A 13,240-nucleotide genomic window follows, 5' to 3' on the forward strand; every position below is an offset into this window, starting at 1 on the left:
CCAGATAATATACTTAAAGATTGCCATATGGCAGTGTCAAATAACAGCTGGATCTTCATGTATTTTTCTTGTATCCAATCATACTTACAAGCAAAGATGAGACACAAGCGAGATCTATATATATATATATATATATATATATATATATATATATATATATATATATATATAGTCTTTGAAGCCACTTTAGTTGGTCCTTTTCGATTTGGAGTCAGCAAGACCTCATTTTTCTTTGTTTCCTTTCAAAATCCTTTGAGTGGCTTTCACTAGCAACGAAAAACGGGCATGGTTTAAGCAATGTTTAACGCTTAAGCAATTAATTTACTCCAAAACATGAGCTTTCTATCAATATCACCTGACGATGACAACACCAGAAAAAAAAATCTAAGAAAAACATTAACAAGATGTTGTGAAGCTTAGCCCATACATCACCTTCTTTTTTTCTTTGCTTTCTTGCTATGAAAATTAAGTGTTTCGAAGTGCAATAGCTTCTTTTTTTGATATGTTTCATTTGAAAAAAACACTAAATTAATGTTTTTTTAATGATTTTTAATAGCTTTGATTTGCTGGTATAATAAATAAATCAAAATCAAAATCAAAATTATATTAATATATTTTTAAATAAAAAACACTCTTAAAAAAAAAATCATCCAACACGATATCACACCCAAAAACCTATAACAATCGGTGTTGCTAATCAACTGTGTCTTCCACCTAATAAAGCTACAAGATAGGGTTCCAAAAGTTTTGTTTGGAAAACCCCATTGATGGTTTGGTAATGTGAGGGCGGAGTTGGTCAAGCTTACAGGACCCTTTTTTTTCTTATATATATATATATATATAAAGGACACCTACGATATATGCTTAATAAATCATGCTTTAGTTTCCACTTCTCCTACTAATAGTTGGCCAGTTTCTGGGTTCGAAGAATGATGAATAAATTAAGGGCACCAACAACCAATGCCCTTACTTGAAATATTTGCACACATATCTATCACCAAACTTAGCTATACTTGTCAAAGATTAGGTGGTATAAAGATTCAAAACTGTTATCCCGATAAGTAGTACTACAAATTCAAAGCTTAGATTCAACATCACTAATCAAACCTACTTCGAGCAAAAAATATTACTCCTTCGATATATATATATATATATATATATATATATATATATATAAAACCCTAATGAAATGTGGATGCTTCTCTCGTCACAGAGGTTCATATTTGAATTATGTATGGATTTTCTACTTAAAATATTAGAGAAAAAAAGAATAAATAATACTTACTTCAGATATTAATACACGTACAGGAGTAATTGTCAATATCACTCTAAATTCCTCCCTCTCTATTAGCTTATACTTTAATCAAAACCCGTGAATGCATCGTGTAATGTATGGATTTTCTATTTAAATTGGACCAATTTAGTTTTCAGACGTAACAACTAATATATATATATATATATATATATAGAGATAATGTTGTATGGGATTATGATTTAGTTAAGGAAAATTAGGATTTTGAAAATAAAAGAAAGTAACGGTTACAATCAAAATATGAATGAAGAGATAATGAAAGCCGACTAGGCCGGCCTGTGATGGAAAATGTGGTTTTCATATTTTGCTTCACACAAAGGGAAGCTCCAATCCTCTCTTTGCGGTCAATTCCTTAAAGGGATGGACTCTTTTGAGTGACATACTTTTTTCTGTATCTTATGTTTATCTCTAACAAAACCCTCTTATGTTGTCTAATAAAACCCCTCATCTTGTAGTTCTTCTTGGAGCTTGTGTGCTTTATTATTGTTAAACATTTTCATTTTGTTTCAAACTTTAAGGTCGTAATAAGAAAGGGAAAAGATGGTGGGGTATGGTAATGAAGAACAAGTTCTTGGAGGAGTAGGAAGTGAAGATCTCTCCCTTTCTCACCCTGACCCTATTGTCTTAGAGCTCAACCGATTACAGAACCTTCTCAAAGGTTTGCCATGTCTTATCCTAAAATACACTTTCTAAGTTCATGAAAACATGCATTGACATGCACATGTGTGAGTGCTTGTGTAATGGTTTGCTTGTTAGTTTATGTTTAGTTCTTCTGAGTTGATCAGTTCAAGTTAGGCTGGATTTTCTTTTGGAGTCGTGAAATTCTGTGAAAAAATGAAGTTAAAATTTGGATTTTGACAGTAAAGACATCCATTGAGTCAATGGGATTTGGTTTTTGGTTCTCAATTTATGGCCTATGGCAATAATTCTCACCACACAGGTAATTACTGTTCACCTGTGTAAATAATTAGGAGCTTGTAATTTGGAAAGTGACAGCACATTATCACAAGATTTAAGTGTAATTTGATGTCAAAATTGAAGTCCTGCATTTTGACTTTTATCATTCTAGGCTACAGTAAAAGTTCTAGTGCCCTTGAGGTTTCTTGTTTTTTGCTCTTTTAACTGTTCTGTTCTTGTCTCCTAGCATTTCTTGTGATCCAAAATAAGTATTAGAATGTCTTCTGATGATTTTTTTTCATCATTGTTTCAGAGAAAGGAAGAGAGCTGGGGGCTGCACAAGGAGAAATTAAGGCTTTGAGGGCAACTGAAGCTTTGAAGGATAAGGCTATCGAAGAGGTAAGCAAGTTTTGTGGCTACATTGCCTGGAAATTTATCTCTATCATGCGGTATTTAAAGCACATACATCTGTTATGAAATGGCTTTTTATATTGTACTGTGTCAGAGATTGTAGTTTATGCCATTTAGATAATGTTTTGTAGAAAGTAATGATTCCATTACATGATCTTCTATTATGTTTCCATCAAAGTTTTAATTGGAATCTTGTCAGACAAGAAGCAACAAGTTTCAAACTCTTTTTGTTCAGTTTAATAGAACTGACACTTCTGAGGTTTCCTGGTTTTTCCAGTTCAGGAATGGAATTGGTAAACTGGAAGAAAAACTTGGTGTCATGGAAAATCTTGTAGAGAGCAAGGTATGCTAGGTTCCCCCTGAAATTTCATAGAGTCAGGTGTAAGGAATCATGATCTGTGGGACTAAAATGACTTTTGTTCAAACCTGATTCATTGCAGAATCTTGAAATCAAGAAGATAACAAATGAAAAGAAAGATGCATTAGCAGCACAGTATGCTGCGGAAGCAACTCTTAGAAGGGTCCATGCAAATCAGAAGGATGATGATTCTCCTCCTATTGAGTCGGTCATTGCTCCTCTTGAGGCAGAGATTAAAATGTATAAAAATGAGGTATGGTAATGAAGTGAGATTGCTTTCAAAGAATCTATAGAGTATGAGAACGCCATACATTTTCTTACATGGATCGTAGTTTTCTTACCTCTTGGTATTTCCAGATTGCAGCACTGCAGGAGGATAAGAAGGCAATGGAGCGTCTTACCAAGTCAAAAGAATCAGCTCTGCTTGAAGCAGAGGGAATCTTGCGAAGTGCTCTAGAAAGGGCTTTAATAGTCGAGGAGGTTCAGAACCAAAACTATGAGTTGAAGAGACAGATTGAAATCTGCCAGGTACTATTCTGTAAAATATTTGGTTAATTGTTTTGCATATGATATGTAGATTTTGCGTGATGCGGATTTGGAAGCATATCACATGCAGGAGGAGAACAGAATTCTAGAGAAGACGAATCGCCAAAAAGTTTTGGAGGTTGAAAAGCTTAGCCAGACCATTCATGAACTTGAGGAGGCAATTCTAGCAGCTGGAGCTGCGGCCAATACTATCCGTGACTATCGGAGACAGATTTCTGAGCTAAATGTATGTTTCATTCTTATATGAGTTCATCTAAGTGATTTTTTCAGAATTATTGTTGTTTCTTCCTTGATTGTTAAACTCCATATCCAGACTGATTTAGATATCTGCCCTTTACTTGCTCAACTTTTCAGGAGGAGAAGAGGATTCTGGAGAGGGAGCTAGCCAGAGCCAGAGTTTCAGCAAACCGAGTTGCAACTGTGGTGGCTAACGAGTGGAAGGGTGAAAATGACAAGGTCATGCCTGTCAAGCAATGGCTTGAAGAGAGAAGGCTGCTGCAGGTATTTCAATAACCAGAAACTTGGTTTCGTTTTTGGTTTTCACAAGTGATCGCCAAGAAAGAGTAGAGCATGTATTAGACATTTGCACAGGCACTGACAGCGGAAAATGAAATCTTGACAAAGTTAAATTCATTTGCCTGTGTATTATTTCTAATTCCATCCCTTTATTTGTAGGCGGAGATGCAAAGATTAAAAGATAAGCTAGCTATATCAGAGAGAACAGCTAATGCAGAAGCACAGCTGAAGGTAATTTTTTTGACATTTCTTCCATTTTGTTAATGTCGTCTTGTATCTTGGTTTATTAATTGAAATGTTTCTGTCACTAAAGGAAAAATTGAAGCTGAGGCTAAAGACATTGGAAGAGGGCTTACAGCATGTATCGAGTTTCTCTGTGAACCCTAATGCATCCTGTGGATCCCCTAAACCAGGAAAAACCAGTAATATACTAGGATTTTTAACAAGCAATGGAGGAACTAGAAAGAGGTCTGCATCACAGCCAAGGGGTTCCACCATCAGTGGAAGTTCTCCTTTCCAGCAGCCAAATATTGAAACTGAAAATGCCAATGCTGCTGGAATCCATAATCGAGCTGATAGCTTCAAGAAGAAGAGTGGTTCTGGAGAAAACTTGTTGAGGAAAGGTATGTGGGTGTCTAGAAGTAAAGTTGTTGATAGCGGAGGAAAGGAAAATGCAGAAGTGAAGACAAACACAGATTCGTATATCGACAAACACAAGAACAATGATACAACAAGTTCAGCAGAAACGAAGAACAAAGTTGGTGGAAATGAAGATTTGCAAAACAAGGGAGGTACCATTTCTTCGAGCGAGGATGTTGTTTCAGGATTCCTATATGATAGGCTTCAAAAAGAGGTCATAAATCTAAGAAAATATTGTGAGACTAAAGAAAGTAATTTGAATGCTAAAGATCAAGAAATTCAGGTGAAGCAATAGCAACTAACTCTCTCTGGCTTAAATCCATAATTCCATATTCTATTAGGTGTGTTGACTGTATCAGAAAATTATTTTCAGATGCTCATGAAGAAGGTTGATGCCCTAACAAAATCCATTGAAGTAGAGTCCAGGAAAGTGAAGAGAGAAGCGGCTGCTAGAGAAAAAGAAGCTGTATCAGCAAAACCAAATAAACCAAAAAGATTTGGAGTATAAACTACTCAAAAAGGTCGGTAAAACCTGCCAAAAAACTATGATATATTTTTAGGCTTCATCTTTTCAATTTCTATCGATCATTTATTACTGCAAGTAACCGTACTTGGAAATAGAGTTTTCGATATTGTGATGATAACCCTTTTAGCTCTTCGGATCACCGCAGGGAAACCGAGTATCTTGAAAACTGCTTGGATTGGATATAGCTGAAGGCTACATACCTGAAATTCATTTTATTCTTCAACCATGTCTTATGATTCTTCGTTGTAAATACGGACTGTTTTATTGATTCTAGCTAGTTGAAATAAGGTTCCGAGTCAATGGACAGACAGAGGAGTTCTGAAATGTAACATCCTAGGATAGTGCTGAAAGTTGTGTTCATTGTTGCTTGAGGTTACCTGAATGCTTTTGGTTTTGTGTATATGGAAAGTTGAAGTGTGCAAACATACAGAGGATTTGTAATCAAGGAAATTGGATCCAAATAAAAAAGCAGAGATTGTCTGAAGAACTGCAACAAATGTTATAAATCATCATCTTCCCTTTCCACTCCCCCTTCTTGCACAATGTAAATGTTCATCACAGAAGACTTGGAATTAAACTGCAGCAAGACACTCTTATGCCCTTCTTAAGAGACTGGTTACTTGCATAATCGTGTCTGCCTTCAACAAAATAAATCAATACATGAACAGCATGTTTGACATGTACAGAATTTCTTGGTCTTCACTCTTTTTTCTTTTCTTCTTTTTTACAATCGAGAGTGCTTCCGCTTGAGCTTCGTATCTCTAACCAAACCTCTGCCTCCTACCGCCTGAGCTAACCCCAGATAGCAAGTACCAGTAGTAATCTTCCTAGTTTGGTTCAAAAAACACAGGAAGATCTAAGAACTCTATTATTGATTGATTACAACCACAATGTGCATGTAGCACAGGCTGCTCTAAAACAACAAAACCAGAGGGTGCAATACATGGAGAAAAAAATTCCAAAAACACCTCTCCCGTTTCTTGAGAGCCTATATTCTATATCGCTCTTATCTTTTTTTGGAAACTGAATTATAATGCAAATGAAGAGTTGGAAAACTCCCACCATTTAAAACTTTTGCACCTCTGGAATGGTAACTAAAGATGGCCGCCACTTTCGTTCTCCTTCCTTAAAACTTTCAGAGAATCGAACAGCGATTCCTTCTGACCTGAACTGCTTTGAATTTCTCAGCAGCAACTCCAATTGCTGCCTAGTCACCACAATCTTGACTTTCCTGCTAGCACAAGTTTCTTGTCCGGCCAATTTCGACGAGACCTCAAGTCTACAAGGTTGACCAAGGGAAGGCATAAGGTAATAAACTTCCCCAGGTTCCAGCCTGGTGTCAGGTGGCAATGGTACATAAGGCAGCGCACGATGCACCAACATATAACCACCGTAGCGGCCGGATGTGATCTTCTTAACCCGCGTTGAGGATTTAAACTCCTTTTCTCCTCCATTATGGATGAGAACTTTGCTCCTCTCTGCAGATGAATATGACAGAACATCAATGCAGTTTCCCATCGTGCAATATACAAAGATGTTTTGAACTAGTAACGTGATGATCCTCAATTTATAGTATGGTTTTATTTGACTTCATCTTGGAGACAATTTGACGTGCAGACCATCACATCTAAGGAAAGATATCATTTTGATAATATTATCTTAAAAAGGTCAATGGTCTGTGCATCACCCCTGCATTGTTCATTGTATTGCTGTCTGGGAAAAAAAGAAAAAAGGTCAAACAAGCAGTGTGTAATCCCTTTACCCCCCCCCCCAAAAAAAAAAAAAAAAAAACTATTAGGCTAGTATAGATTAATTTGACAAACATAAAGTGTTCAAGAAAATACCTAAATGGACAGACTACAGTGATAACAGAAAATTTAACTGTTAGTTTTTGCTAAAATTTTAAATCTTAGGCGACAGAGTTGATAGAAAATTTGTACGAGGGAAAAATCAAGACTGCCTAAATAGTTGGGGGCATGTTTTAGGTTTGCCCTTCGGTGCCCGAAAATTCAAATGCTATTAAGGCCTTGTTTGTTTCCTGGAAAGTAGTTTTCGGGAAACTATTTTCCAAACTTTCTTGTGTTTGTTTGTCATTAGGAAAGTTGGTCAACGGAAAACAATTTCCGGTTAGCGAAAAACACTTTCCGGTCAACGGAAAACACTTTCCAGTCAACGGAAAACACTTTCCAGTCAATTTTAGTAAAAAAAAAAAATTGACTTGGTTTTCAGGAAAGTGTTTTCCTTTTAGCTGTGTTTGTTTTTCGGAAAGTGGTTTCCGGGAAAACACTTTCCAAACTTTCTTGTGTTTGTTTGCCAGTAGGAAAGTTGGTCAATGGAAAACACTTTCCAGTAAAAGGAAAATTTGGCTTGGTTTTCAGGAAAGTGTTTTCCTGAAAAATTTGAGGGGAAAACAATTTCCGGAAGTTGTGAAAAATTTAGAAATGTCATTATTTGCTGATTATATCAAATTTGATCCTCAAACTTTTGATTGCTATACATATTTTGTTTTGAATATTTATTTTTCAATTTCATCTCTTAAAATTTTATTTTATATTAACTTTGGTCCTTATTTTTATAATTGCTATTTGCTTTTTTCTTATCATTTTTTTATTAAAATTTTTTATTTATCAAATTTGATCCTCATTCTTTTGATTGTTACTTATTTTATTTGAAATAATTTATGAAATGTTGATTATTATTATTTTAATTTCTTCATTTTTAATTTTTTTTTTTAATTTTTTAGATTTGATCCCTATTATTTTGATTATTATTTGTTTTATTTGAGATAATTTATGAAATTATATTTTTTTAAAAGACCTAGGGAAAATAATATTCTCCATGCCACTGTTCATCAAGAAATAAATCAATGTAAATTACCACAATGAATTTTTTTAATCTTTTTTTTATTACACTCTCGTAGACCCAAATTAATGATCAATTAAAACATTTTTATTAAGGAAGGGAAAGATTCAAAGATAGGAAACTAAAATGAAAAATATGACAAAAAATATAGTTTTGTTAAAACTAGGGCTAAACGTACACTTTGGGCCTCTAACATTTTAGATTATAAGCTTTTAGTCCCTAATAATCTATGAAATTCAATTTTTATCCCAAACTTTAATTTTTTTATTTTTTTGGTTCTTGATTTGAGAGAAAAGAGGAAGAGTGACTGGATTCCGGTTGTAGAGAGAAAAAGTTTTCATTGATATTGATTTCAGCCACAAAAACAAGTGATTTTTGGTTTCAATGGTTTTCTTTTAATGAGTAAAGTTTAGACTATGTATTGTTTTTCCCTAAAACTTGCTTGAAATGATGAATTTGGACCCTAAAAGTATTTTGGTATCGAGTTGATTGTGTGTTTTGAAGATAATTTTTTTTGTTATTAGAGGTTATGAATGTTTTAAAAGGTGTTTAGGGTGTTTTATGGTTTTTTCTTGTTAAAATATTGTTAAAAATAAGTTTTTCTTGATTCGAAATGGATTAACTTAATTTCCAGTAATTGAAGGTCGCAAGAATCTGGGCAGTGGAGATGACACGTTGCTTTTATTTTTGTTTCAAATCATTAAGGGTAAGGGACGAGTTGTTCGCCTCTTAAAAAATTGTTTTTTTTAAAGAAGAGGCTTAGAAGCTCCAAGCCTTTCTAACTCGAGAAACTAGTCCCTTTTTATCCATTACAATAACTTTTTTTTTAATTTTTTTTTTATAATTTGTTTCAATTTGATTTTTTTTTCCAATTACTTTAATATCTTGCTAATTCTTAATTTATAAATGTCTATTTCAGATAAAAAATTTATATATACAATAAATTAGTAAATGATTCAAGTCATAAGTTTAGCTGGTTTACTTTAGCTAGGTAGAGATCAAGCTTAATATTTTTTTTGTTCCATAAATAGTTATCAATTTATTTAATTAAATATATACATAAATTTTTCAAATTCCACTTATAAATTTTTTATGTGTAAAAACATATCATAAAAGTCTATATATATATTAAAAAATTATTTAACACAAGGTGAAAAGGATCTACCTTCTTGTAATAAACTACTTCTAGTTATTACTAGATGCCATGACCGCGCAATGCTGCAAGCTTGTGGCATGCTTGTGTGTTGTTGTGGGTTTGTGAAAAAATCATTAAAAAATATAAAAAAATATAAAAAAAAATCATATGGAGAAAAATTATAGTGGGTTTGTGATAAAGACAATTTTGAAAAAAAATCATAAAAAAAAAATCATGTAAAAAAATACTGTAACAATCCACGGTATTTAAAAAAAAAAAACTATGAAAATAAATTCTCATCCATCTCAATATAAAAAAAAATAAAAATCGACAAAGATAATTGTGAAAAAAAAAAACAACAAAAGAAATTATAAAAAAAAAACTACGTGAGGAAACATTGTAACAATTTTTTTTTTTTTTAAAAACTACAAAATTAAATTTTTAATCAGCTCAATATTGAAAAAATAAAATCAACAAAGACTATTTTGAAAAAAAAAAATTATGTAGAGAAACATTGTAGCAAAAAACACAGGAAAAAAAAACAATCTTGAAAAAAAAAAAAACATGTAAAACGCAATAAAAAAAGTGAGGAAAAATAAAACAAAAACAATAAAGAAGAAGAAGACAATCTTGAGGAAAAAACAGACAAAAAATACATGTAAAACAGAAAAAAGAAAAAAAAGAAAAAAGAAAAACGAAAACAAAACAAAAATAAAAAATTTGAAAAATATTACAGTAATTTCCCTATGCGTTTTAAAATATTATTTAATATTTTTTTTTTCTCTCAATCAGTTGATATCTGACCTTAAGCAACCAACGAAAGAACTATTTACAGAAAAATAAATCTTTGTTTCTCTTTTTGACCAGGCTCACAGACTTCTCTACAACGATATTGAACCATAGGGAACCATAAAAACCAGCCATACTGGTAAGGAAACTCCTGTACACAATGGTGCAAACATTTCTGTCATGTGCAGTATGAAATCAAAGCTTGTAACAACAGTTGTCTGGCATTGCATTGCACAAGAAGTGCAGACTCGATGTCCAGAATTGATTTAACCTATAGTGAAGCAGTAGAACTTCGCTGCACGAATACCATTTATGCATTTGTGACTTCAGCAGCAACCATGGCAATTGGTTCATTGTAAGCAAATGCTCGAGTCTCGTTGATTTGACGAGGCAGTCACTGCCGACACTGTAGACAGCAAACAAGCCATGTTCTGTCAGATCACACATGCATGTGGAATGGATTTTGATCCAATCTTTAATAGCTTTAAATTTCAATCCCGAAAATGCAATGTACTTGCTATTCCCTCACCGAATAATTGCCTCAATTGTGCAGACTATCTAAAGAGATGCTCATGAATCATAGCACAACCAGTCAAAGCAACATGATTTAGATTTTTAGAATCTGATCAGCTATATGACGATTCAATGGCTAAATATAATGCTTTATCTTAACGACACAAAAGTTCCCTATCAAGAGACAATATGAGCAGAAAATCAAACAAGAATATGGCGGGCACGTACCATTTATGGACAAAAAAAAGGGAAAATCTACATGAGCATGGCACCTACGCAGCTACTGCGTCAGTTGATTTTCTAGATTCCAACCATGACTCAGCTGCAACCTTTGTAGTTAAGAACCAGCCAACCTTATCAGGAGCCTCATGGAATGGAGAATTTAGTTCCTTCAAATATGACTCGAACACATTGGCTAAACCTTTCTCAGAATACTTGTGTTTACCATGCCCAGTATTGATTCCAAGCAATGGTGGAAGCTGCTCCCCTGCCTCCAGTACCTTGGACAAGTCATTCATCCAAATATGTAATGCTGTCATAGCTGCCCCGGGGGAGAGACTCTTTAGATTTAGGGACCACTGGGTTGAAGTTCTGGACATTATATTGGTGTGAATTTCAAGTGTCAATCCAAGGTCAAGCAACTCACAAGCTCTCTCCAACATATTAAGCTTGATACAGAGGTCAATTAAGCAATTGCAGTAAGCCTTCTTTACTTCGGTGCTAATACTATCAAACAGGTCAGTAGCTTCGTTCTTAAAATCCCCCCCACTGTCTTGCTCCTCTACCAAAAGTTTAACTACAATACCAAGCTTCGGATTAGCCCTCTCAACACATTTAACAAGCTTGCTGAGCTCTTCATTTGGTGTTTGAGTCATCACATTCAGAAGACAGCCACAGAACCGATCATCTGGAGTTATAATCAATTCAAAAATTCGGTTAAATGTCTTCACAACATCATCAATGAGTTGGGCTTTTCCATAGCACTGGATAAGTGATGTCAAGATAAAAATATTAGGCTGAAAGCCTGCTTCGAACATCTCATTCAACGTATTCTCTGCCTCAGACACTTTCCCACAGCATGAGAAAATGGTAATCATGGATGAGAAAGTCCAACTATCAGGCTTGATTCCAGAACTCTTCATGTCCTCAAAAATCTCAACAGCTTTATCCACGTGGCCAAGATCAGCACACATAGCCAATATGGAATTATAAAGAACTACATTCAATCCCAACCCCTTTTCCTTCATTTCCTTGTAAATTTTAAATGCATCATCTCCATAACGAGCTCTACCATACGCATGCAGAAGAGCTGCATATGTCACAAAACTTGGTGACAACCCATTGTCAATTATATCCTGAAAGAATTTCTTCACCTGCCAAGGCCTCTTGGCTCTTCCCATGGCATCTAACAAAATGTTGTATGTGACCAAATTTGGCTTAACACCTAAAGCCTTCATTTCTTCATAAACATTCAAACACCCATCAAAATTCCCAGCAACCTTATAAATCCTAATCAATGTAGAGAACGTCGTTGCATCTAGCCGCCACTCCCCCGTTCTAGCACGGTCATATAAGCTCAATGCCTTTTCAACATTACCAGCCCGCCCATACGAATCAATCATAGTCGAAAAGGTAACATCGTCAGGTTCAAGCCCAAAACTCGGCATTTTCTCAAACCACTCAACTGCCTTGTCAGCTAAATTACACAACCTAGCACAACTAATTATTGTCGAAAACGTAAAATTATCAGGCTTAACACCTCTCTCAAGCATCTCATCAAACAGCTTCTCGGCCTTATCCAAATCCCTTCCCTTCCTAAAAACTTTCAAAGTCACATTGTAAACAACAACCTCTCTATTAAACTTCAACCTCTCCTGAAAATACTTAAGAGCCAACAAAGCAGTGTCCGGATTCGACATGTTATTAAGAATAACAACAGCATCTTGCTCTAACAATTTACCATCAAGTTCACTCAAAACATTAAAGACATCATCTTTATTTGGGCTACAAGAATTCAGATACTTAGCTGCATTAACAAGTGAAGTATACTTAGCATCGTAGGAACTTTTTCTGAGAATTGAAGCTCTAGAGCTTTCGGGGTTGACCCAGATGTAAGATTTTGAAGAAGACCCAGTTTTTTCCTTAAAGTTTGAATCTTTTGAGGTTTCTTGTCGTGGTATTTCTTCGTCTTGCAATGAGACATTGGTTATTTGAAGAGAGGTTGCTCTTGATTGAGAAGAGAGAGTGTTTATCTTCGAAGAATGGTAGAAGTTGTTGTTTAGGTTTCTTGATTTTGAGTCTCTTGAAGAAGATGAAGAAATGTTGCAGAGCCGTTTATAGAGAGAAGAAGGTGAAGAGCAGAGGTTGGATGCCATTTGTGTATCTGTGTTTTGGTTTTGGAGAGGAAAGAAGAGGGACCTTATCAACTTGACTAGCAGCACGAATGATATTTTAGGGCGGCAGCTACCTTCTCCTTTTTTTTTTTTTTTAATAAATTTATCGCAATGTTGTAATCAAGTTGTGAAAAACAATTTTTTTTACATGAAAAAATAATATAAATTTGAATTATAAAATTATAAGTAATTTTGTTCAATTAATTATATATTGATAATTCTAGTTAAAAAATTTAATTTTCATTAAAATCTGATAAAATTAGTCAATAATAATATAATTAATAAGTGATATGAATAAAATGAGAGAGATAGATAATATAAATCAATAAATTAATGACATGGA

At 34.2% G+C, this 13,240-nt stretch overlaps 2 protein-coding genes across 2 annotated transcripts; one reads left to right on the forward strand and one right to left on the reverse strand.

The window, feature by feature from the left end:
- Positions 1–1,706: 1,706 nt before the first annotated feature.
- Positions 1,707–5,692, forward strand: LOC118052891 (microtubule-associated protein 70-5). The gene is made up of 11 exons (XM_035063978.2): positions 1,707–1,970; positions 2,523–2,608; positions 2,898–2,963; positions 3,061–3,231; positions 3,336–3,506; positions 3,595–3,750; positions 3,879–4,025; positions 4,200–4,271; positions 4,354–4,962; positions 5,053–5,200; positions 5,351–5,692. The coding sequence occupies exons 1-10, from the start codon at positions 1,853–1,855 to the stop codon at positions 5,185–5,187; spliced, it is 1,731 nt and encodes a 576-aa protein (XP_034919869.1). The 5' UTR covers positions 1,707–1,852; the 3' UTR covers positions 5,188–5,200; positions 5,351–5,692.
- A 4,315-nt stretch (positions 5,693–10,007) lies between these two features.
- On the reverse strand, positions 10,008–12,906 carry LOC118052893 (pentatricopeptide repeat-containing protein At4g16390, chloroplastic). The gene is made up of 2 exons (XM_035063979.2): positions 10,733–12,906; positions 10,008–10,397 (listed from the first exon to the last, which is right to left on the reverse strand). The coding sequence occupies exon 1, from the start codon at positions 12,877–12,879 to the stop codon at positions 10,777–10,779; it is 2,103 nt and encodes a 700-aa protein (XP_034919870.1). The 5' UTR covers positions 12,880–12,906; the 3' UTR covers positions 10,008–10,397; positions 10,733–10,776.
- Positions 12,907–13,240: the final 334 nt, after the last annotated feature.

The sequence above is a fragment of the Populus alba genome, chromosome 6 (assembly GCF_005239225.2).
Source record: "Populus alba chromosome 6, ASM523922v2, whole genome shotgun sequence".
NCBI classification, from domain to species: Eukaryota; Viridiplantae; Streptophyta; class Magnoliopsida; order Malpighiales; family Salicaceae; genus Populus; species Populus alba.